Genomic DNA, 21,619 nt, shown 5'->3' on the forward strand with positions numbered 1-21,619 from the left:
CAAGCTCTGAAGACAAAGCTAGTGCTAAACCAAGCTGAGGTCCTCTAGCTGGTCTGGCTTTACTTTAGTCCTATGCTTTGGGGCTTCTTTTGACTGGTGTGTGCTGCTCCAGCACCATACCTGGTGCTGTACAAAGAGGGGTAACCACACTCGTGCCTTTAGTTGTTCTTGCCAGTTGGCGCTGAGGGCTTTTGGTGTGTTGTTGCCTTCATGTTGTTCTTGGGCTGTGGGCAGCCTGGACAGGGCGACTGGATGAGAAGCTGGAGATCAGAGCTGATAAAACTAATATGGACTGGTCCAGAAATGATTAATGTGTTACAAAGTAGGAAAGTAGTAATGTGTTCTTACTCATTTTGTTGACATTTACAGATTTTTTTTCTCTTGTCTGTTTCTATGTTTCCTTTTAACAACAATTAGTCACTTAATACCTGGGATACTGCTGTACTTTGCAGAATATCATAATAATGACAAAATAATTTATATTTGTTCCAAATAAATTAGAGGTTTCCTTGAACCTGCCAAATTCTTTATATTCTGATAAGCATAGTTTTTGCTATTTTCTGAGGGTCTTCTAAAAAGAAAGTGTTTAACAATTAGTTTACAAAAATGAAATCACAGATCTTGACAAGTAGTCTATAATCACTATCTTTATTTTACCATTAAGACAAAAGAGCCTTTAACAATAGCAATATTTGCATTATTCAGCTTTCTTTTTCAAAGATATATCTCATTGCTGTATAATAGCAAGAATTTCAGATTCCAGGGTGGAATCTAAACATTGTCTTCTTTATAATGAGATAACTTTTGAGACCACCTCCATATGTTAATGCATATAATACACATGACACATGTTTTCCAAAGAGACTCTAAATTAAGGAATTATTTCATCATTTTACATACTTGACAGGGTCAATTTTCAAGGTAAATAAAATTAGCATCCAGAATATGTTTTCTCAGGAGATTTGGCATGTAGTTGAAACCTGGAGAAACATGAAACCTCATGTCTTAAGATATGTGCTTAAGTTGAGGACTTTCAAGACAAATGAAAACTAATATTACTTCCTTTTCTTCTGTGGGATCTGTTTTGTGGGAAATATTTATAAGGTAGACCAAATTATAACATTTTTTTCCATAAGATAATTCTTATGACTTCTATCTACACTGACCAATATTTTTTCTTGCACTTTGCTTTTGTACCATGCTCTTCTCATATAATGTGTGAATATCTCTTATAATTTCTTTGTACTCTCCAAAATGGACAAGAAAATAATTGAGACAAAAACTGGATAAAACTACAAAAAGAAACTCATTATGAAAAATGCATGGGCTCAAATGCTGGCATGAGGCTGCCAATGTGAAAAATCCCTATTTAGTGATGCAAAAAGTGTCTTTGCCAAGAAGAGAACTAGATGTAATCCTATAATCTTTATGTTCTGAGCTATTCTGAAATGGCATTGATCTCTTATCTTCTGCTGTGAAAATTGGTTCTGAAGCAATCTGATGCTGCTAAGGAAATAAATATTGAGGAAAACAGTACTGAACATGCAGCCAACATCATGCCTACTGGGCAGAAGTTAAATACCTTGCATTGTCTAGTGTGCTTTTATTAGGTTAAATCATGTGGTATGTAGCTGTTGGTAGTGGTCAGCAGCAATCCTCTGGATGTGGGGGTTTGTTAGTTTTGTGGGGGGGGTGGGGGTTGTTTGATTTGGGGTTTTGTTGTGTGTGTGTGTGGGGGGTTCCTGTAGGATTGCAGAAAGCAGCACAGCATTGCCAGATTTCCTGATAAAATAATGGGACAATAAAATATTGTGTAGTAAAAACTGCATGTGCATAGTAGCTGTTTGTGATCTTTTCCCAGAGTTCTAGGTATCTGCTGTGGTATTAAGGTAGCAGCTGATCTCTAAACCAAAAGACTACACCATCTATAAAGATCCCTTTTGTGTGGTGTCACAAAGGACACAGCTTTCTACTGAGACAACAGAAATGGAGTGTGTGAGTGTTTCTGGATCATGGTTTACAGCTGTTACAAGGAACACTGACAACAAACAACATGTGACCTCCCTCTGTTGGGAGGTTCTGCTTGTGAGCACCTGCAGGTGCCTGAGGCAGTAGAATTTTCCAGCCACCTTCACACAAACTGCTTTTTGGCCTCTGAAAGCTGCATGTTTTGGACACATGCAAGAGGTGGAATAGTGGTGCATGATATCTACCTGCCTTCCCGAATTTAATCCTCATACTGTAAAAGACAATAACCTGATATATAACTGTTAGTATACTGCTATGAACATATAATTTTTCTGTGTTTGATCTCACCTGTCATCTCCTTTTCCAGCAGCTAAAATAGTCAGAGAATCCTACCCCAATTTTCTTCCTAAAAGAGAATTTGTGCCACGCCCTGACAAAACTCCTAGTATAGAAGCACCTCTGTTTATAGTCAGGTCATATTTAGAAGATGACCTTCATGGTCTGCATGGATTAAAAGATTTAAAACTAAATTAACTCACTTTCTAAACCAGAAAACTAAATACATCTGAGATTCTTCTGAAAATGAGAGTCTCAGTTATACTCTGAAAAGTTCAGCTCTATCTTTTGTTCAACTAATGGACTTTTCTATTTGATGCTTGGAGTATAACTTGTGGAGATATTAAGTGTTCATTGAAATTGCAAAATATTTTGCTCAAAAAAAGGCAAAAGTTATCAGTTAGCAAAAGGCTCAGCATTTATTGTATGCCCAAATGACCTCATTCCAGGCTAGTAACTGACATACAACATACAACTTGCCCGAGAATTACTGTTTGATAGTTTCCAGGCCTTGATCAAGATACTGGGGCCCTTCAGTGTATGTTGAAACATTCTGCTTTCTCTAATGTCTAGCATCAGGTGCTTTAGGTCCAAAAAGTAAGGCCTTAGGCATTCATGTGATTCTCCATTTATTAAAAATGGCAAATCTGATTATAAGAAAAAAAACAAAGAGGACCTCTGAAATAACAAACCCAGTAGCTATTTGTTGTTTGATATTTGCAACTGTCTTCTATTTCTTTGATATGATCCTGAATTTTGTTTGCATTGATTTCTTATTTGACATCTGATTTGCAGTGTTTTCTGGGCTCTATTTCCAGGAAGACTATTGTTGACATGTAATTTCAGGATATGGAACCACTAAACGGCTTTTAATTTGATACAACACACAATGTTGCACCATTCACAAATCACTAAATTATTCTATCCATCTTTTTGCAGCTATTTTAGGTGGTATCAAGTCAAACAGAAGATTCTGCCTTAGTGAGACAGTAGATTCTTCACACACATAGTGGCATCCTAACTCATGAAAAGGGTCTAGATTGTTGATTGTAAGAAGAAAAGATTGAGATTTAGATTTAGAGTTTGATTTAGCAGCACTTGATATTTTATTTCTCTATGTCCTTTGTCATATACATAATGATAGCCATGAAATTCTTTTTGAAGCATATTTTTTTGTTGGTTTGGATAGCATTTCTGCCTTATTTCTGAGCTCCACCATCAAATCCAACTGATGCCCTTACAGATGTAATTAAAATTACTGTTTGGTTTTAAAGAGACTGATACCTAAATTTGAGAACTGCTGCTTTAAGGAAATATTTTTTCTTCCTTTTTTTTTTTCTCTCTAGTTTGCTTCTGAAACAAACAGCCATCAGCAGAAGATGCCCCTTCCTCAGACAAAATTCTAAAATATAGACAATGGATTATAAAAATGAAATCTTACAGAAACTTCAGATGAACATGGGTATGACTATATGTTGCATGAATGACACACGTTCTCAGTAAAATTTATGGTCAATCTGCTCTGGTTTTCTGCTTTTTTGAATGGTATACCTTATTTTTCCAAAAGTGTATAATTGGAAATTTTTTTGTTTTCTTTTTCTTTGTTTTCTTGTTTTTTGCTTGTGTTTTTATTAAAACAGTAACAAACTGGAATAACTGCCCAATATCTGAATAGGAAAGCCCAGACAAGAAATGAAAAGTGAAGAAACTCAATTCTTGGACAAAAGTTCTAACCCGTCTATGCCACCAAGTGAAATGCACACACACACACAGAGGCAAAATAATTCTTTTAATTGAATACTAATATATGTTGAGCAACACAAGAAATGGTTACTTACTTCAGCTTACTTTGTAAATATTCAGATACAGGTAGATTTTGTGATTGCATCCAGGGACACTGAAAATTCTGTAATTTGATATAGAGGTGAAAATTTTTCCAGGAGTTTAAAATATTATCATCATTTTACAGGGGAGAAAAGAGAGACTATGTTGCATATGTGTGGTTATACAGGATCAATTCCAGTGCAGTGTTGATGATAGATGTTCTGAAAATGTGTCCCAAGGTCAGTAGCAGTATTGACAAAAAGAGTACCCATTCAAAGTAAACATTAAAGATGAGCTAGCATTGCAGGTAGTAATATTTAACACAAAGTGTTGAATTTTTTTTTTTAGCAGAGTGCAAACCTGATCCATGCATCCAGATTTATTACGTGTTCAGGTATGTAATCATTATTGCAATAATGCGCTGGTATTCAGTGAAAGGTTTTCATAGCAACAAGACAGTGCAAGTCGGAGTTTTTATGGCTTGTGTTTTGTGGTTAACTTATTTCACAGGCTAAGTTGTTGCATGTGAAATAAAGTTTAGAATTCTTATAGCATATGAAGCAGTGAATGTGAGTCATTGGTTTGCTACCTTGATAACAGTAAACTAAACTATCTGGAGAGTCAGTATTAGTAATGTCATTTCAGTGGAATATTGTTCCCAGTCTAAGCAAGAATAAATATTCTGCTGTTAAAGAGTATGCCAAAACAGCATGTCACAGCTTGTAATTTTCAATGTAATTTTGAATTAATGGTGAAACAGTACAAGTGTAAATCAGTGTTAGGCTTAGCAGTGCTTTATAAAATTAATTGCACACCCTTTATTGAACATATCCTAAAGAATAATTTTGTGGTTTTTAGGATGAATTGGATTTATCGGACTTTTTATTTCATTTTCTTACTTGCTTCCGTTTACAGTGGTAAGTTAATATATAATTACTGAGATTTATAAACAGGGTAGAGAAGCTCTTGTAGGAGGGGAGAAGATTAGTAACTGCAGTCTGCTCGAGGGAGCTGTTTATTCTGCTGGATTGAGTTTAGTTCAGTTTGGGTAACTGGCATAACCCTATTGTCTGACACAGAACTTTCTAGTGGGGCTTTACTGACACTGTCCTGCCACCCCCTATGCTGTCACCTCCCCCAGCACACATGGGAGCATGGCATGTGACTGAAATTGGTGTGATGGTTCATGTTTTGTGCCCGGTGGCAAGGTCAGTAGCCTAAGCAGCAGCTGGGGAAGGAGGCCCTTTGGGGGTATAGGAGGCAGAGTAATGTGTGTCTTTCATTATGGGTTAATGATTTACTTTGTTCCAGTAGCAAAAGTTAAACTACAAAAAACTGCGTTGCTCTTCTCTGAAATTCCCTTTCCTGATAAATTATAACTGAGGCCTAACACAGGTATAAGTTCAGTAATGCATTAGCTGCTTTCTCAGAGAGCAATTAGGTAACAGCTTTTTTAGCAAAATCTAGTAGATAAAATTTAAGAAAATATTTTACTTGGCTTTAAGTCTCAGCAAAAATAAAATCGTGGAAAATTTCTGAAGCCTAGAAAACATTTTAATTAAAGTGTTCAGAGCTGGCACAATTTTACATGGTGCATAGTTTTACAGCACAAATAATTTTTTTGTGTTTATTTATGCTAGAAGAAGACAAATAGGATCCAAAATATATGATACAGTAAATAATTGAAGTATTCTTTTCTTTTAGCTTTAGAATTCACTTGATGTATTCTAATAAAATGTTTTTCTGTTAATGACAAAGTTGGATAAAGAAATGCTACTGAGAATAATAAATATAATTTTTTAGAGAAAGAGCTTGAAAGTATATACATACCAGAGAACTTGGATATTTATGAAGTCTATTTTTTTATTAATAAGGACTTAACCTTTGAAAGATATTAGCACATATGTCTAATAATCTTTATTTATTCATAAAAAAAAAATAAAATACATGTTATACCTGTGTGCAGGAAATGCTGAATTGCCAAAGCATTGTTTATTATCATATTAACAAACAAAATCCACTCTTAGTCTTTTAAAACTGTCAAATCCAGTATGATATTACCTTTTGTTTTCATTTTAAATATAACTTGATACAGTGTGATCACTCTAAAGTAACAGATTAAGCCACTAGATAAAATATTTTTAGTTGGGTTTCCATCCAGTCTGTAAAAATCATTATTTTCTCTTTATCTTTCATCCAAGAAAAAGCACTTTGGTAGATGTAGGAACAAAAATTGTCATTTTATTGGTTTGCTACTCCTTTTGGAGGGCAAATTCAAAAAGAGAGTGGTCTCCTGTGCAAAGACAGCTGTCTTGTGTGTTTTAATACAGAGATCTTAGAGCCCTCGGACAAACGACCCTGCTTCTCCACTACAGTGGATATTCAAGACCTCCAAGAGTCTCGAGTCTGACAGGACCAGAGGGACTGGCCTGATGTTGTCTCAGGAGAGGCTTAGGTTGGATATTAGAAAAATGTTCTTCGCCCACAGGGTGACTGGGCACTGGAACAGGCTCCCCAGGGAAGTGGGCACAGCACCAACCTGACAGAATTCGAAAAGTGTTTGAAAAACTTTCTTGGGCATATGGTGTAACACCTGGGGATGGTCCTGTGCAGGGCCAGGAGAGGGTCTCAATGGTCCTTGTTGGTCCCTTCCAACTCAGCATACTCTGATTCTGTGATCTTACAAGTGCCTTCATTTTGAAAGACGTGAGGAGGTTGCTGCTTGGGTACCTTTGCTGCAGAGCTCTGCAGTGTGAGTGGTTGCCATTACAGAGTTCAGTTTGTCATTCAGAGTTAGGAAGTCCTGCAGATGCAAGGTAGTAGTACAGCTCATTTTTATTCTAAACTGTTCCTGAGACAATATTCCTGTAACAGTATTTTCTTCATCGTGAAGAAAGTTTGGGGGGTTCTGGGTGGAGTGTGAGAGAGCTGAAGGCCTATGAAATCCTGGGAGCCATTGAGGCTGTGCACAGTGGCACCACCTGTGACTCTGACTTCAGAGGATCCCTAAAAAGCAGGATTGTCTTTACATAAAACTTTCTAACTCCTTTTGATATCTGCACTTCCTCTTCCTGGTTTTCCTCATAATGATGTTTTGTGTTGGTCTCTCTCAGGAGAGGCTTCTGTTGTTCCTGAGATTTGTCGTGGGAAGGTACCTTCCCCTCTGCCACGCAGATCTGCCTTGTGGCCCGTCCAGCTTCTTGGGTTTCTACCTGGGCTCAAGCTGCCCTACTCCAGCATTGGGTATGAGGCAGGGAACAGAGGGAGACACCCTAAACAGTATTAGTTCTGCTGGAGTGAAAAGATGAGACTCACAGAGGAACTGTACTACTCACCCACCTTATCCACTCCTCCTGACAAAAGCCTGGTTTAAAAGCAAGGTCAATGACAAAGAGAAGTGGCTTCACCCTGTCCTGGTGAACTGAGTGTTCCTGTCTCTAATAATTGACAATTTTGTTATTCTGTGTCAGAATGTGTGACTCAGATCTATGAAAATACATTCTTCCAAGGAGGAGACCTCACTACAGTTTTTACACCGAGTGCCAATTACTGCCAAACAGTGTGTACTTACCATCCTACCTGTCTGCTCTTCACCTACTTGCCAGCGACATGGACTAAAGATCCTGCAAAAAGGTAGAATGTTCATGTACTTGCTGGTCTCCTGTGATAATTTAGAAACCTGGTAACATTTTGACAGAACACACACATGCAGGGAAAGGTGCAGGGTTGCCATGGAAAACCATGTCAAGTATCTCTAAGACTGGTGATCTAAAAGTAATTACTTGAATTCAAAAGGTTAAATTTGACAATGCCCAATTTTTCACACTCACACACCGGCCCTTTCCCTCCTCTAGGCCACATATTTTTTGTTGAGGGACAATGCGTATAATTTCACATCTCCAATGATCCCCTGTACTGTTTCCCATCCTGTCTGTTTAGTATATTTTTCTCACAATTAAGAATTCCTGTAGCCTGAGAAATTGTATTCTCTCTATGCCCAGTGCATTTCTGTCCTCCCAACCCTGGGCTGTGTTTCTCATTTTACTGAGACTTCTTGGAGCTCCCACAAACATAAAATATTCTCATCTGCCACAACTGCCAACAAGGTGTGTAAGGCTTGATCCTATTTGTATTCCAATTACACTTGTCAAAATTTTCATGTTGAGGGATATTGGACCAGCTGCATTTCACCTCTGAAACAGTAATGAAAACAGTGTTGTACTGCCAAAGCTGTGAATTACTACATTTTAAAACACAGGTTCTCCTGCTATTTAAAAGACAGCGATACAGAAATGCTGCCGAAAGTGGATATGGAAGGAGCTATCTCTGGACATTCCTTAAAACAGTGTAACCAAATTAGTGGTAAGATATAGTTATTCACATGCATGTATTTTATGCTCTGGATTGCATGGCAGCTGTTAAAAAAATTAGCAATTTGGGAAGAGGAAGAGAATCAGGGAGGCAGCCATGCCTCCCTGATTTGTGTGTTCTTGCCAGACCACTTTCAAACACAGGTGACAAAAACTCCACTGGTTTTACTCTTCAGGCCCACCTATCCACCACCCAGGCTGCCCAGATGAGGTAACGGGGAAATCATGCTCCTGCAGTCATAGTTTCATTTGCTAGAAGCAGAGGCCCATGCTTTAACTGCTGACTCCAGTTCTAAAGATTAATTTACTCCTACAATTCCAGTCCAGAAAGTGGCTCATATGGTATGTGTGACCCTGTTTTATAACTGCGAGGTGCAGATGCTCAACAAAGAAAGTGCATTGTCACAAAGTGATGCTAATACTTTTGTCATTCTGTGTAATAATTTTTTTAGCAGCTGCATCTTTTAGGGTATATGTGCTTTACATGAAGACCTCATGGCAGCATGCCATACCTGCAAGTTATCACCAGGCATATTAAAAGCCTATTAAATGTGTGTAAACATACTTTATGCATGTTTTAAATTAGCACTCTCATAATGATGTCATTAAAAGGAGATCAAATTTAAGCATAGCATGGTACTTTAGAAAAATGGAATAAGGAAGAATATAGTTATTAATTTCCTGACTTTGAGGATAAATAGTGTCTTACAGATGTCAGGCTAGTTCTTTGGTATAGCATCTGAAGATGGCAGGACTAAGTGGGTTTTCATGCAAGTTCTCCGCTGTAGCTATTATCAATAAGTTGTGCATTCTTTTGCTTGCCACTTGCCCTTCAGAGCAGTCAGGCCCCTTAAAAGCTCTTTCCTGCCAATAACCCTTCATGTTAGTATTTCTGAGTATTTTGGAATAGAAAGAGATTTCAGTGGGATATTATTCTTTATGCTATATAGACTATTCTCACTGAATTGCTCTAGAATCAGACTAAATGAAAATCTATGCATACATGTTTAAAAATGCCTCCAATCATTGGCTGACTTTTGTTCTGTGAAATGACCTTCATTTCAAACCCCACAGTTGTAGTCCTCCCTCTGTGGAGTGTAAATGTAATATTCTAACTCAAGTGGGAAATGTCTTTTGCTTATGAGGACAGAATATGTCATTTAACCTGCTCTATGAATTTGGAACTGGGAAAATATATTTTAATATTGATTCTGAGTTCTTGCTTTGGTGATTGTCATCCTGGTCTCAGTCAGACACAGTGGTCAGAGCCCCTCTCTCATGTAGGCAGAGGCACTGTTAAAGTGTGCCACTTTTTCCCCTTGCCATGAGGTACTACACTAAACCTACATTTCTCATTTGGCACTAGATCTATGTATAAAGTATGATGTAACTGAAGTGAGCGTGGGATGTGGCATCTGGATTATGAGGGCTGTGTCATACAATCTGCTATCTTTTGGGCAATTTGGGGCAAGGGATGGGGGAAAGAATAGAAGTACATTTTCAGAACTTGGTCTCTCTTTCTTCACAGCTTGCAGCCCAGATGTCCATGTAGGCCTGGATATGGAAGGGAATATTTTTGATATTACTGTGGCTGACAGCTATCAAGAGTGTCAAAAACGATGTACCAACAACAACCGTTGTCATTTTTTTACATATGCCTCTGAAACATTTCACAATGAAAGCTTTTGGTAAATACAGGTTGGATTCATTCCCCTGGACAGCCCTGTGCCTAAGTAGATTAAATCTCAGAGCACTCTAAGGTGCAAGAATTTACTCTAGAATAATCAATTTATTCCTCCTTGTAATATTTCTTCACACTTACAGGTAGGAAAATATCAATAGTAAATTTGCTTTCATTTGTCAGTTGGTAAGGAAAACAAACTTGATTATTACAGCCTTGCAAAAAACCTAAAATCCTCTGAAAATACTGAAATGCAAATTATATTGATAGCTGTGTTGCATTTTTGCTCTGTTCAATCTTACTCTTCTTGTTGTTCTGAAAATAACATCATCTGAGTATCCAGAGAAATAATTTCATTTTAATGAGACCTATTTTTGAGCTCTTAATCTGCTCAATTTTGGAAGTTTAATACTGTTCAGCTAGCTCTGTTAGTCATTTGACTGTTCTGGAGGCTGGATATTGTTCTGGCCCATGGCCAGACCATGCACAATGGTAGGAATTGTGAGTTCAAGAGGATGGTTTAGTCCAAGGAAGAATACCCGTTTTCTTACCACTCTCTTTGCTTTTTGTCATTCAGTAAAAAATGCTTCTTGAAACGTACCAGTGTAGGAACTCCAACCAGCATAAAGGTGCTTGATGACGTTGTGTCTGGATTCTCTCTAAAGCCATGCCAGCTTTCTGAATTAGGTAACTATTTAAAATCTTTGATTCTGATTAGTTTTAAGGGTCATGTATCCTGAAATGCAATCTGTCACTGACATGTAAAAATGTTGCATTATGTAGAATAATTCTAAAATAATATTATTCCTAAAATATACCTAGTACAGGTATATATATACCAGGGCCAAAGGAGATCCATATCTTTTTATTTTTTTCATGTTATCATTTGTCTTACAGAAACAGTTCCCTTCTAAAGAATTGTCATAATATTAGCTTGATGAAATTGTATTTTATCTTAGTATCATGGATACAAAAATGAAAGATAAAAGCCCATCAGATTCAAAGATCGGGAGAAATATAAAGCTTTCTACATTCTGTTTGTATACTGTGTATGCACTTGCAAATTTTTATTGAAGATCTGCAGCTTTCTAATACAGCTGGCTAACATGAAAGGATCCATTATGCATTTTGTGGGTGATTTGTGATGAAAGCAAAAAGTCTGTTCTTGTTCCTACAATCATTACTCAGACAAAATTCTCAAGAGTCTAAAACCAGTGTGTATCAAACCTTCTTATTCTCAATTGAAACGTCTTTCACTTTTTTTTCTTTTTCTTTTTAACTCTATATCTCCACTTTGTCTTACTGTGTGATGTTTTTCCTCCTTAATGATGATGATCTGCTTTCATCTAGCCTTATTTTATCCCACAGATAATCTAGTTTTCCTGTATGAATCGCATTTCATAGAGATGTGTATCAATATATTGTTTTCTAAAACCAGTGCTTGGGTTTACTGCTGGGCAGTGCTGGCACAGCATCAGGACTCTCTCCCCAGCATTCCTCTCATCATTAGTCTGGGGGTGGGCAAGATCCTTTGAGTGAATACACCTAGGTCAGCTGACCCAAATTAGCCACAGGGACACTCCATGTCATATGGTGTCAGCTCAGCAATAAAATAAGGAAACGAGGAAGAAGGGCAGGCGTTTATTAATTGCAGTGTTTGCCTTCTGGAGCAATCACTATGCGTGCTGAAGCCTTGCTTCCCAGGAAGTGGTTGGATATCACTTGCTGATGGGAAGTAGAAAATAAAAGAATTGGGTTTGTCCTCTTTGCTTGTGTGTGTGAAAACTTTTGCTTTTGCTTTAGTAAACTGCCTTATTTCAACCTATGTGTCATTTTCTGTCTCATTTTTGCTCACATGTCCAGTTGGGAAAAGGGAATGATAGAGTAAGTTGCTGGGCATCTGGCATCCAGACAAGGTCAACCCACCAAAGTCCTTTTGGGTGCCCAACATGGACTTTTCCTACAAAACAGTCTTTACCTGAAGCCACTAGTTATCTGGCTTTTACCCTTCTCATTCTCTCCCTGATCTTTCTGGTGGGGGAGTGAGTGAGTGACTGCATGGGGCTTGGTGGTTGGCCAGGAAAAAACCATGACATCATGTGAAAATCAGTCTTGTTCCTGCCTGTCTTTCCCTACTTTCTGTGTCTTGTGAAAAAGGTAAGAGCAGGCAAGAGAGAGAAGAAATAAATTGTGTGATCTTAGAAGCACGACTGCATCAAGAAGTCATCCAAGGAGGTCACCTATCCTAATCTCAGACAGATCATCTATACCTGTCCAGACACAGATTTGTAGAATGTAGTCATAAAACCTCAGTAATGTCTTCTGCCTTGCTGTTTTGTCAACATCTGACATGGGTTTATTTCAATATTTATTTGAGGTTTTCTTCTGAATTTATTTAGTTTATTCCTTTCTATGAGGCCTTTCATTTTCTGCCTTTGCCTCTCTGACTTTATTCTTATGCACACACTACTAAGCATGCACAGCAATGTGTTTGTTTTCTGCCCTTTGCAAAGTATTTTCGTGGGGATCACTGGATATTGAGCAAATGATCACTGAGCATGGTCCTTGAAATCGTGGGTTAGCTTCCCTGAAGTTTCAGATCCACATTTCTGCTTTGAATATAATTTTCTTTGAAACTATCTATTCTTCTGAAGGCTATTTCCACTTAACATAGGATCTTAACTACTAATTGTGAGAGTTAATTGACTCTAATTTTCTACATTTCTGATTATATTTTTTACTGTTCTTATTATATAATTAATTACTGCCCAGTATTGTTGTCCTTTCTTGCCTATGTTTTTTGAAAACCTCATAATCAAATTAACAGGATTCATAGTAAGCTCTGCCTCTTAGCTTTGCTTTCTGAAGTAAGATGTTCCCAATATGTTTCTATAACACTCTGGGCAGTATTGACTTGGCTGCTGTACTTCCTCAACAGCTCAAGTTCTCTGCTGCCACCAAATCCTGTCTTTTGGATCATTTCACTATTTTTACTATCTCTGCAGCTTGTTTGGTTCAAGAAACATCCTCCATGCTGATGCTTCCAGTTTTTATTTTTAAATTCTTGCACTAGAATTCCAACTGGGACTTCAAATATACCTTTGAAGAAAGATACTTATTAATCTCTTTTTAAACATGCTAGTATTTTCTGTAACCTCTATATCCATTGCCTGGTTGTGTGAAATATGCTGCCAAGCCTCTGTTGTGTTTTGATACTTTGGTCATGTCAGAGGGCAGCACTCCTAATTACCTGCCTAATTTTCAAATAGTAAAAGAAGTGTTAAGAACCTTATTTTTTTTCTAGTCTTCTCATGATATGCCCATTGAAAATTAATTTAAATCTTTCCCTATTAGATTAGCAAATCTCTATTGTAATACATAATTTCTCTTTTCCTCTATATGAACCTTATCCCCGTAGTGCTCTTCATGACTTTACACATTCAAAAATATTCTTGAGAAATAGTTTTTGGTTAAAATGCTATGTTACCTTTCCAGCTTATCTATCACAGAAGAAAAATGAGAAGAAATATAGAAATGAATAATCTGTAAATCTCAATATTCTGATGACATACTGAAGTTTTTAGAATTTTAATATTTTGTTCTTGTTTTATACAGATTGTCAAATGGACATTTTTGAAGATCAAGTGTTTTCAGGAATTAATGTTACAAGTTTTTTCACTCCTGATATTTCTGTCTGCCAAACTATTTGTACATATTTTCCAAATTGCTTGTTCTTTACATTTTTTACCAGGAGATGGCAAATAGAATCTCAAAGGTGAATATGACAGTTAAATTATATTATCTACGCAGATTATTTACAATCTATTTTTTAAAAACACGGAGTCTTTTTTTAAGCATTAATTTCTTATGTGTATGTAAATTTATGTTGAAAGGCTATTTTCAGTAAAGTGCAGCTTTTTATGGGTTTTCATAAATTTGTAATTTCCTGTGAGCATTTCAACTGTTTTCCAATGTGAAAAGGGCTTTTGTATTGTGGTTGTGTATCTGGTCTTAATCTGAAAAGAACAGATATGTCAAAAGTACAGTGAGCCTCCAGAGTGTTTTAAAGACTTAAAGCTGAATTTTATGGCATTATCAAAAGAACCATCTGGTTTCCTGGCAGGGCAGACTTGTTTACTTGAAAAGATTTTTCAGTTAATGGCTTTAAAAGTATTTCCATTTGGCTTTCTTCTTTCATATTTAGTAGTGAGAATAGTTAAAAATCAACATTCTGCACTAATCAGAAGAATAAAGTTTCAAAGAAATTTCAGGGAGAAGCAAAGCTGAGATGGCATGCATCATCTAAAGTCACCTCTTCTATATATGCATAAATACTGTACCACCTTTAGTAGTATATTGTATGGCATTTCACAGCACTACAAAGATTGCCTCAATTTAGTGTGAACTAGTGAACTTAGTGAATGCATTTTCTTATTAAATACTTCTACAGATTGAGACTTGGGAGAAGAGTGTATTTAGGAAAGATCCTTCTTTTACAAGTATCTAAACAATTATTTTTAGAATGTGAGAACAGGTTTAGTTATTGTGAAAAATATTTCATTTTAGAAATCTTTGCCTTCTGAAGACATCAACTAGTGGAATTCCAGAGGAACTCATATCACAAGAAAATGCTGTATCAGGCTTTGGCCTCCTAAATTGCAGAAGATCTTTTCCTGGTAAACAATAAATTACAATAAAAGCACTAATTTGGAATTAATCTAAGTAATAACATTCTGATGCTTTGAATGCAATCATCTTACAGCCTGCAATTCTCGCACCTACACGCAGATGGATTTTTTGGGAGATGAACTTACTGTCACTTACACTAAAGGACACAGAGCCTGTCAGCAGGTTTGCACAGACATGATCCGCTGCCAATTTTTTTCCTATTCTCTCCTCCAAGGTTCATGCAATGAAGAAGGGTGAGATATATTTTTTTAAATGTTCAAAGATTGCTGAAATAATCATTCCAGACATGTGGCGAGCAAGTTAGTGTATGTGTTGTTCAGTGAAAAAAAATACAAACTAAATGTTTGCATTAATTCATTGGCAGAAAATGTGAGTGTCACCTAAGAATGTCCTCAAATGGATCTCCAGTGAAAATAGTACATGGACCAGGAAGTATCTCTGGATACTCACTAAGATTATGCAAAAAAAAAGCCAGTACTGGTAAGTAAAACTTCTTGTATGAAAAATAAATGGTGCTTCCCTGATTTCAGTGTAGGAGGCCAAACCATATTTTTTTGAAGTGCTTGCACTGTCCCAGTGGGTGATCTTGTAAAGTTAGTGTGTTCTGGAAAAGTGAAGTCAGTCAGGTCTTCCCATAGTAAAGACTGGAGCAGCACTGTGAATTTGATTTTAATAGACTTTGTGACCATAAACCATGAAAAATGTATCATTTATCACCTTCTTCGCTATAGGTGGTGCCTATTCAGTGACCAGCAGTAGTCTCATCTTCATTTTTCATTGGTGAATGGAAGTTGTCTTTAAGCTCAGTTTTAAATTACTTCTGTAGTGTGTATGCAGCATTCTGCAGGAACCATTAGGATCGTTGGTGGCACAGACTCCTCCCCTGGAGAGTGGCCGTGGCAGGTCAGCTTGCACGCCAAGCTGTCTCGCCAGAGACACCTGTGTGGGGGCTCCATCATCAGCAACCAGTGGATCCTCACAGCTGCTCACTGTGTGGCGAGGTGAGCCCTAAGTGCAAATGTACAAATAAGCCTCAAAGTTTAGCCCAGCACGCAAGATGAATTGATCTACCTTTCAGGATAATAACAATGAGAACTAGAAATAGATGAACTGCTTTAATGTTGCCAAAAGGTGAAATTTTCAGGTAGGCATTCAGTTTCTTAATGTAACTGGAACTCCGTGCTTTCTCCCTTTGTAACATAGCATTGTACTGCTGATGCTAAATAATTTTAATGAATCTAGAAGGTGAAATTCTAAAGCAGACAACAAATACCCACAGAATCCTAGACAGTCTCATGAGATACGAGTTTTTTCTTACTGTAGTACTGCATTAGACTATTTAGTCACAGACTGACTCTCTTTTTCCCTCAGTCTAGACAATCCCAGCATTTGGCGTATTTATGCTGGTATTTTGAGACAATCAGAAATAAATGAGGATACACCCTTCTTCAAAGTGGAAGAAATTATTGTTCACTCTCAGTATAAATATGCACATATTGGATATGACATTGCTTTAATGAAACTTGCTGAGCCTATGAATTTTACTGGTATGTATCACATTGCTGAGGAATTGTGAAAATGTACAGGCAGCCATGGGGCTGGCATTGCTATGGCAGTGCACAACACCTGGGCTAGCTTCCTTTAATATGCAGTTACTGGGGTTTGAGGAGAATCTATTTTGTTGACTTCAAAAAGAAAAGGGATGACTTTAATCTACATGCTGGGAGTCATACATAATGTAAGGGACAATGCATACATGGAGGCTGTCATCAGGGGTCATGTGGGTGCCCATAAAACCTTATTGTTGCAATTGTCTCTGCTGGACAAACTAATATTTTCTCTTCTACTTTAGATTTTCAACTACCTATCTGCCTGCCATCAAAAGAAGACACTAACATATTTTATACAGACTGTTGGGTAGTTGGATGGGGTTACAGAAAAGAAAAAGGTACAGAGAAATACTTTTAAACAGTGAATTTTTGTATTTTTAAAATCAATGTTTTTGACAAAAAACCCTCCCCTTCTCTAAAAAAAGAGCTACCACTTAGCTACCACTATTCCTTCTAGACACTACTTTAATATAATTCTTTATTAGAATTGATTTCTATTAAAACACCATAAAACATAAATGAAAGATGTATGAAATTATCATTAAATAGCTCCATGCTCTGACACAATAATTAATTTTATAAATTGGTTCAGTACATATCTGGGTTTTACACACTCTTTTTTTATTTTTTCCTAGCTGAAAAAAGGCAATAAATTTACCACTGAACTGTTTTGAATTACAGTCTGCACATAAACCATGGTGATTTTTTATGTGATTGTATTCATATGAATTTAGAAATTGGAGACTGAAGTATGTTGCTTTTCTTATTCTGAAGATTGATCATAGACCATGCCAATGACTTGTGTTTTGATAATAGATGAGATTTGAACTCCTCTGGTTTTATATGGAGGTAGGCCAAGAGGCTCTTAATTACCAATGTTTACATCTATTTATTTACTTATGTTTTTATATGTTTACATAGATGTATATGCATCTGTTTAGAGAGAACCTTTTCCTTTATACATGGGCCTGTCTGAAAGTTATAGCTCAATGTGAAATCTAACAAATTTAGGCAGTTACTGTATCAACAAATTTCTTCTGTTAATTACTAGAGAAAAGTCTGGTTTTAAATACTCTTGTTTAGTCTATGTGCAAATTTCTCCATCTTAAAAACAGCTAGGACAGAGAGCAGCATATATTTGGCAGCTGGGAGATTCCAAACTTATTGCAGCACTTTACTAGGAAATAACAGTTACTAAAACAAAGCAATGCTAACAGCAATGCTCCAAGGGCCAATGTCCTGAGAGCCATTCAAATATGAGCATTCATTGCACATCACAAGGGAGTTTTGAAGCTTTTCCAGTCATGAGAAAGAAGATGGCATTATAAAATCATTTAAACTAGAAGACAATTCACATTGTTCACTAACGCAAAGGAAGGAAAATCAGTGTAATGAACACCTCTTAACACTCCAGGAGCAGTGACCTCCCACTTCGTAATATCAATGTATGGGGATTTGTAGAGTTGAATTTTAAGCTTTATTTTTCTAGAACCAAACATTTCTTATCTCATATTGCCTTCCATATAGGTCGGGTACAAGATATTCTTCAAAAGGCTCCTGTTCCCTTCATGTCAAAAGAGGAATGCCAGGCAAGGTACCGGAAGCACAGGATAGGTGACAAAGTGATCTGTGCTGGCTATGATGAAGGAGGAAGGGATGCTTGTAAGGTAATGACAAACAGTAGAGTATAGTTACATAGTCCAACCATATGTTAAAATATGCAAATGAATAATACAATTATTTTTAATTGTTATCAGAAAACTATGATTATCAATAGAGCTCTTGATTTACTTGTCACTTTTGGTTGTCAAAAGCACTGAAAACCAAGGTATATGGAAAATATTTCTCATAGACATTGAAATCTTTTAGGGATAGATTCCATGGATAGGAAACTCTGAGTGTGGATATATAGATATCCATTTAGGGAATAAAACAGTGTTCCTTCAGGTTATCAGAAATCCAAAGAGCATAAGTATAGTATCTTGAAGCATTTCTCCAATAAGACCACAGTTCCTATTTTTTTTTTTTTTAATTTAAATTTCCTTGTAGGAAATACAGCACATAAAATCTTATTTTAAAGCATCCACTACGTATAAGCCAGAAGGGAGGGTGCTAGCAATGCTATTAAAATGCATGGGGAATAGAAGGCTAAAAAACAAACTGTGAAAACTGCTCTGTTCATAATTAGAGTTGAAAATGTCACAACAGCATGAGTTCCATGAGCCAAAGTCTCTGCTCAAAAGTAAACTAATGCACTTTCACCAGTTTAAATATTAATATTCTGATTATTAATATTAAAATCTCTACCAAATACAGTTTTCACTGCAAACATTTAACACTTAATAATTGTATGCTGAAATGTTATTATTGCTATGATTAGTTAGGAATAAAAATACTTGGAGCTGGAAGTAATTTTTCCTCTATGCTAGTTAAGCCTTTTTTTTCTGATACATCATACCAGAACATGGAGATGCTGTTTTAAAAAATAACACACTTACTGTTGTCCCAACAACTCATAACAGCTTCTTGAAGGAAGCTTATGTTCAGAAAGGAATAGAAAATGAAAACACAAAGGTGTTTTATCCTGAGTGGGACAGAGTCACTTAAACAGGATACGGCATGTAGGGAACTGAGACACTAAAAATATGGTCATAAGAAAAAATATTGCCAATACTACATACAGTTTTAAATCACTGTATGTGGATAAGGCAATAATGGTGACAAAAAGAAAATAATATAAACCCCTAGTTTTGAACCTTCATGGGAAGAAGAAATTGTTTGCAATGACTGTTTAGAAGTCAATGTGCTAAACAATCAGAACACCTGCTTCAGTCCTCTCTTAATTATCTGTAAGTGAAAGCGACTGAAATCTAGGCTGTTATGCTGGTGGTAGCATTGAATGATGCTGATTTTATTCAAAGCTTTCTTTGTGATAGAAATACTGATGAGGCCTCTTCCTTGCATGCTGTCTCTTTTTCTCCTGTGCCACAGGGAGATTCAGGAGGGCCCCTGTCATGCAGGCACGAGGAGGTGTGGTACCTGGTGGGCATCACCAGCTGGGGCGAAGGGTGTGCTCGCCCCAGGCAGCCGGGGGTCTACACCAAGGTTGCTGACTATTCAGACTGGATTCTAGAAAAAACTGCACAGAATGAGCACTACTGACTCACTCAAAGTGTTGCTGTGGAATAACAACCATCAGAGCAACGGGATAAAGTGCTTTTTCAATGGTGTTTTTTGTTAGCCTGGAGTGTAAAGTACCTGTTTTAAAATGTAGAAAAGCAGTAATGTAGGAATGAATGAATTCTCCTATTACTAAATAAAAAGCAGTAATAACAATAAACTCTGTGATCACTGATTTGGCAGAAGAAAATATGGCTGAGTCACAGACCTCTGTTCTTGCTAGCATAGAACAGGAGTGCATGAGGTTGTGAGACATGTATGGACCTTGAAGCTGGGAACTACTTCTGTCTTAGGAGGTTGCCACACCACAAAAAGAAATTTCCCTCTCTTGTCTGAATATAGTTAAAATGGGCAAACCACTTACAAGCTTACTGGAGGGCTGGGGAGAAAGGAAGCTGAGGAGTGGAAATGCCTACACAGTTGAATTCCCCTAGTTTTCCTTGGGGAATTAACCAAAAAAGTGTCAGTACTAAGAAAGAAAACAAGTCCAGAGGTCTTGGCAGAGGGACACACATGGATGCAGACACCTCTAAGCCCAGTTCATGCTGGAGAGTCCCATCCTGCTGTTCCCAGCAGTCTGCCAAGGATTTGCACAAGTGTGGTTTACCATTGTGCTGTGATCTCCACTGGGCTTTGATCTGCTCAGGGGCAAGGCAGGGAGCTTGAGCCTGACCCTTAGGGGCCTCCAAGTTACCAAACACCCATGTTATCTATACACAGATGTTCTGGAGGCACACAGAACACAAACATTGGAAGGCATAAAATACTTTTTTTTTTTTTACATTGTTGCTCTCCAGACTTTTTGCATTCCCGGCTGCAAGGTCACTTGAGTGTGTTTACAATCCCCACCAGTCTTCCACTTTTGACCCATTGCTCCCAATGAGCTGTCACCTACATTATTCTAATTTCTGTGGATAATTTTGTGATGAGAAGGATAATGAGGGTCTACTTCTCTTAAGCAAGAATATCCAGAAAATCTACAGAAGGATCTCCTCACCCAATATATATTTGTATTTTTCAAATATCTAACTCTGTAATTAAAGAAACAACTTTATCCTCTTCCTAGATCTCTTTGTTTCCTTTTATAATTTTTTGTTATTTTGTGCCAGGTATCAAACATATTTCATGGCTAAAATTAATACTAGTGTGAGAATCAGGAATCAAAAATTAATTACTTTCCCATAGTAAGAAGCAGCATTTCACACTGCATCAGAAAGGAGAGTGCCAACACTGTCTTTGCCAAACTTTATGAACTTGTTTCCTAATCATCTACATTACCATAATTGCTGAAAATATGTTCCAGAGTGCTACTCATAATTGTTCTACACCACACTGGGTGGTGAGCAGCAGGAGTGACTCTGCAAGTAAATGAGGTCATGAAACTTAGGAATTAAACATCAAATTTATGGGAGATAAGAATCAAGCTGCTGAAAATTACTTTTGTCTTTAATTTTTTATGCTTTATTTGTAAATAATACTGAGGGAAAAAAGTGTAATTCCACACTACAAGCTTATACTCCTATCTGTGTCTGGAGTCATGTTGTGCAGTGCTAAGCTGACTGCAGTCAACAAACCTGAAATCCTAAAGCTGTATTCAAAGGTTGGGGAGTTGATTTACTTCGTTTGTTTATTTTTAATGAAGTAGAATTCACAGAAGGGATGAACACATTCCAAACTTAACAGGAGAGGAGAGGTAATGTTGCTGCTGCAGGCACATCTGGGGAAAGAGGTGCTGCCTTCCCTCTGCCCTGTAGCGGGCTCCTGGTGGCAGGGGCTTGAGTCAGTGGGTGCACAGTGCTGAACATGCCGTGCACTGGGAGTCCTGAGTGCAGGACACGGCTGCTCAGAGAGCCAACAGGAAAAGCCTGGTGTGCGCTGGGGGAATTGGATCAAGGGTGAGAGGGAAGGCACATTGCTGTGCTGGGATTTTTGCCAACACTGCAGAAGCAGAACAAGAGATA

At 37.3% G+C, this 21,619-nt stretch overlaps 1 protein-coding gene across 1 annotated transcript; it reads left to right on the top strand.

Moving 5' to 3' along the window:
- Nucleotides 1-1,755: 1,755 nt before the first annotated feature.
- On the top strand, nt 1,756-21,166 carry LOC135299235 (coagulation factor XI-like). The gene is made up of 17 exons (XM_064417965.1): nt 1,756-3,766; nt 4,274-4,367; nt 4,477-4,522; nt 4,987-5,045; nt 7,599-7,761; nt 8,387-8,490; nt 10,027-10,186; nt 10,757-10,866; nt 13,795-13,954; nt 14,746-14,855; nt 14,942-15,101; nt 15,233-15,342; nt 15,695-15,869; nt 16,240-16,415; nt 16,721-16,816; nt 18,006-18,145; nt 19,470-21,166. Exons 4-17 carry the CDS (start codon nt 4,988-4,990, stop codon nt 19,638-19,640), a joined length of 1,893 nt encoding a protein of 630 aa, XP_064274035.1. The 5' UTR covers nt 1,756-3,766; nt 4,274-4,367; nt 4,477-4,522; nt 4,987; the 3' UTR covers nt 19,641-21,166.
- Nucleotides 21,167-21,619: the final 453 nt, after the last annotated feature.

Source organism: Passer domesticus, chromosome 4 (genome assembly GCF_036417665.1).
Source record: "Passer domesticus isolate bPasDom1 chromosome 4, bPasDom1.hap1, whole genome shotgun sequence".
Taxonomy (NCBI): Eukaryota; Metazoa; Chordata; class Aves; order Passeriformes; family Passeridae; genus Passer; species Passer domesticus.

Bases quoted from the DNA above. Each gene is read 5' to 3' on its own strand.
- LOC135299235 (XM_064417965.1), top strand. From the start codon at position 4,988: ATGAATTGGATTTATCGGACTTTTTATTTCATTTTCTTACTTGCTTCC. The intron at 14,856-14,941 runs GTAAACAATAAA...ATCATCTTACAG, and splicing joins TTGCAGAAGATCTTTTCCTG to CCTGCAATTCTCGCACCTAC. The intron at 16,416-16,720 runs GTATGTATCACA...CTTCTACTTTAG, and splicing joins TGAGCCTATGAATTTTACTG to ATTTTCAACTACCTATCTGC.